This window comes from Antrostomus carolinensis, unplaced genomic scaffold (assembly GCF_000700745.2).
Source record: "Antrostomus carolinensis isolate BGI_N321 unplaced genomic scaffold, ASM70074v2 scaffold41511, whole genome shotgun sequence".
Taxonomy (NCBI): Eukaryota; Metazoa; Chordata; class Aves; order Caprimulgiformes; family Caprimulgidae; genus Antrostomus; species Antrostomus carolinensis.
This window is the reverse complement of record NW_010294302.1, coordinates 4,710-9,059: the sequence shown is the minus strand read 5'-3', so window position 1 is coordinate 9,059 and position 4,350 is coordinate 4,710. Positions and strand designations below refer to the sequence as shown.

At 36.2% G+C, this 4,350-nt stretch overlaps 1 protein-coding gene across 1 annotated transcript in view; it reads right to left on the bottom strand.

Annotated features, from left to right (window-relative positions):
• LOC104532389 (LON peptidase N-terminal domain and RING finger protein 1) overlaps positions 1–4,133 on the bottom strand; it is a 10,543-nt gene extending 6,410 nt beyond the window's left edge. Inside the window, 4 exon segments of the mRNA XM_029087368.1 lie at positions 2–128; positions 579–725; positions 1,320–1,442; positions 3,990–4,133. Coding sequence (XP_028943201.1) covers positions 2–128; positions 579–725; positions 1,320–1,442; positions 3,990–4,094 — 502 coding nt within the window. The 5' untranslated portion in view covers positions 4,095–4,133.
• Positions 4,134–4,350: the final 217 nt, after the last annotated feature.

Sequence of the window (4,350 nt, the reverse complement as noted above, 5' to 3'; positions counted from 1 at the left end):
GGTTCAGAAGACACTCTCTTTAAGCCATCTTCCTTGGCAAGGTCTTTTGTTGAGTTAAGAGCATGGGCAGACTGTGCACGATTTAAACTTCCACTGACAGGCTCCGGTACCTCTGATCCGCCTAAACTCTACAATAGTAAGATGAACTGAACTGTACTTAAAAGAGTAACACAAATCTTAGTATACAAGATGTGAACATGTAAAGATATATAAGCCAAACTGATATCCACAGTTAGTTCATTAGTAAACTAGAGCAATTTGATAAGACAGTATTCAAATTTGCTTAGCATTAACAATTCAAAAATATTAATCTGCTTCAAAGAGAAGAAAAAACATATTTCTCTCTATTTTGAAGTCACTAATATAAAATCTCAGTACCTTCTAATAAGTAGTTCACTGAAATGAGGAGTCTAACACTCCAAATGAAAATACATTACTCCCAAATCACAGTTTTCCTCCAATTTAGCCAATTACAGAAAGTCAGCATTTAGGCTGGAAAGTAAGTATGACAAAGATATCAGAACATCTGATGTTTGTGCATCAGCCAAAGAGAAAAGTTATTCTACAGTTTTTGTTACCTGCTCAGGACAAAGCTGGGAGTTGCAGTAAGACTCGGTCACCTCAGAACCAAGTATAAAAGGTTTACTTCGAATATGTGGTGAATTCCAAGCAGATTCCTTCAGACTCTCTCCTAACTTCTCTGGTGAGAGCACTTCACATAGTGTCTAGAAAACAAACAGCTAAATGTTTACAACAATAAAAAAAGCTATGTCTAGATCCTGTTTCATAGAACTACATACCAAAAATAAGAATTTAATCTATATGAAGTTATCCTCACAAACAGAGCTTTATTTAAGCAGTTAGTGAGAAAGAACAGTTGAGAACAAGCAGAAGCCTACATACCTGTATTATGAAAAATAAATTTGTCTAGAACTCTCTTCTGTTAGAAACAAGTGAGCTCTTCAAAGAGTTAGACGTTATCAATTCATTATCGTGCAGCTTTTCCAACATAAATTTTTATTATCAAAGAAAAACTTGTGCTCTTGACACAAAAGAGTTCAAGTTATAATATTTAACTTGCTGCCTGCTTTCCAGTTTTCTAGATTTTCATTTAGTAACTTCAAAAGCATATGTACTTTGAAACATGTACTTAAAACTTGTACATTAGACTCTCTTCAACGTAGTATGATATATCCTGAAAGGACCTGAACCTTCTCTGTAAGTGTTTAAGATTTTTAGATGGTCAAAGTTTATCATAATGGGAGCTATATAAAGGAATTAAGTTAGAGACAGTAATCCAGTTTCATAAATAAAATTACCCTTTCTACTTCTAGCTTGGCTGGAAGAAAGTCCTCATCGAGGGCTAAACACTGTAGAAACAGTTGTAAGGCATCACCTACAAAGCCAGAGTCTTGCAGCACTTTTCCTTTCCGGAAGTAGACCTGAAAAACAGATACTATGAAGGCATTCCTAGAGATTATGCAGAACTGCAGTATTCATCTAACAGGGATGACAAAAGAGTTAGAATTAGAACCCTTCATGACAAAAAGAATGTAGCTCTTCAACAACCTTCATCTGTGCACAGTATGGATGATCTATATACTTTATCTAACATATATCTCCTACAGTGCTTGAAAAGTCATGGGACAGGCTGGTGTTAGTCTCCTTCCAGTTGATTTGTTTTGGCTTACATGAAGGGTTAAAAACCTGACTAGTGATGAATTCACAAAAGGCCTTGATTTCCCCTTTCTGTGAGCCTTTGAAAGGGAAGATGAGGGACAGGCAATGCAAATTACTACAAAACCTCATACAACAGCTTACAGGATAACCTTTTTGCCCTCTGTTTCATTAAAAGCCCTCTGATTCCAGCCTGCAGGAGAAAGGAAACTAAAGCAATCCACATAAACATGCATCCCTTACATACATCTTAATCTGTGTCCTTAACACAAGACAGTGCACTTTTGGAATTGCTTCTTCCAACTAGATTTTATTCTTGAACTCTACACAGCAGTTAGGAAAAAAAAATGTTTACTATGAAAAAGGAGAGAAAAGACTGCTGAATTTTGCTGAACCTTCCTATAACTATATAACTTTGGAACTAAGAAGTCCCTTATCCAACTCATCTCAATTTTAAAAAGTTGCATTTGCAGTAATATAAATGCAAGGTAGATAAAAAAACAACAGTTATCTAACGCCAGTTAGATAAAACAACATCATCTAGTTGTATAAAAGATTTTGGATATGGGCCAGAAAACTGAATTAGAAAAAAACAACAACAAAACAACAACAACAGAAAACAAAAAACCCCAGACTGCCATTTCTACAGAACAACTACCAGTATTAACAGTACAGTCTGTTAAACAAGGCTGTCATGTAAGGGCATGCATCATCTTTGATGTATTTTGGCAATTTCATTAAGATGCATGCTGAAGAAGGAATGTATGCCAACACCTCTCTCACAGATAGTTTATTTTCAAACAGAGATAAGAACTGTTAGAGGAATCCATCAAACGTGAAGTTATGTGAAGTAACTTCAGTTACATGAAGTGAGCTTTCCAAACACACAGAAAAAAGTAGACATTACTACCAATGCTGAGAGGTGAAAAGTAGGATGCTCCCTGAATGTGCAGTAGCCATGGAACTGCTGAACACAGGAGAGAACAAGACAGCAGCAGTTATCCCCCCTTGCGTGGCAAGACCTTGCTGCTCCTGCTGTGCTCAGAGTTCAGACAGTGCTGCAATACGCTGCACGTTACAGTTCAGATGGCCAGAGACTCCCCAGCTGCCTGCATTATTTGCAAAGCTCAGCTCCCACTGAGTTTCTTCGGGCTTTTCAAAGAAAAACTTTCCAAGCTAAAACAGTAAAGTGTTCTTCTCTTAATAAAAATTAAGAAATAAACAACCCTCAAACCCCAGATGTTACAGGTTACATCACTGTAAACTAGCTCAACTCCAAGTACTGCAGCCACTAAAAAAGGCCCCAAACACATGCTTACATTTTTTTTAGACAATACTATTGCAAAATAATTTATTGCTTGTGCTAAATATTTTTTGATTTTTTGGTAGCATTTGGAAAAGAAAACTGTGTTGTCCTATTTATATAGCAAACTTTTATCAATAAAACTCAAAAACAATCAGAGAAATATTGACTTAACACAGAGGCAAGAATTCTAGTCCTGACTGGCAACAGTGCTCACTCATCTCATGTGACAGTCAAAAGATAATGCTTGAAATGCTCCGACTTCGGGAAATACAAAGTATAACCACTTCAGGGAAGTGCAGAGCTTGAAAAGGACTAATCATCTAGGTGCTCCTGCTCCAGCAGTGGGATGGGACTAGATGATCTTTCGAGGTCCCTTCCAATCCCTAACATTCTGTGATTCTGTGACTAACTGGTACATAGCATAAGCAACTTTAAAACTCCATTACGTCAACCTACCAAATGTACAGGCCTCAGAAGTTCTGCCTTTAAGCAATTAAAGCCGGCTGCACAATTTCAGGCAACCATCCAGTCAAATAACATTAAGCTAAGGCTGTAAATATTTAATAACATTTCTTAAGAGAACACACAGAAGTGTTCTTACGAAGAATAATTATAATTATAAAATAATCAATAACAAGTAACTACAAAGAGCACAAAAGTACTTCAAAATACTTCCCAAGAAGTCAGTTCTACTGTACTTAACCCTTCATCCAAAGATACCATCTCATCTTGTGATATGAAACAAAAATACTTTAAGATTTTGAATAAGGCTGAATTAACAGTTCCAAGTAGATTCCTCAATCAACTCTAACCTGCCGTACTCATCAGTAGCCTGTCTCATATAAGTATCTTAAGATACCTTTTAGCATCTTGCACGACTTACAACGTAACGTTTAAGGCAGCTGCCCAACGTTCTTAACTTGACACAAGTGTAATTTAGAATTCATTAATTTTATAGATGAAGATTCACAGATTTTGAAAAATGAAGAGTCCATTATCAACTTACCTCTGGCCAATTTGGCATTTTGGAAATAACAAAGTTCAGATCTTCTATGGCTGTTTTATATTCTTGGAGGCCAACATATGACTCAGCTCTGTAAATTCTTAGCATCAAGTCGCTGGAATCTGAAGACAAAAATTAAGTAACATTTTTAATAGTTCAGATAGTTGTAATTTTTAATTAGATATGCTTTCATAGCAATATATCACAACTACACTTTTTTGTAACATACTTTCAAAATTACTCGAGTACATTCTCCCCAAGCCCCCCAGTGTTTGGGTAACAAAAGTGGCAGTAACTCCAGGCTCCTGTCTTTCAAGCTAAAAATTCAATTTTGTACCCTCTAATATATCTTGTAGCAACAAAA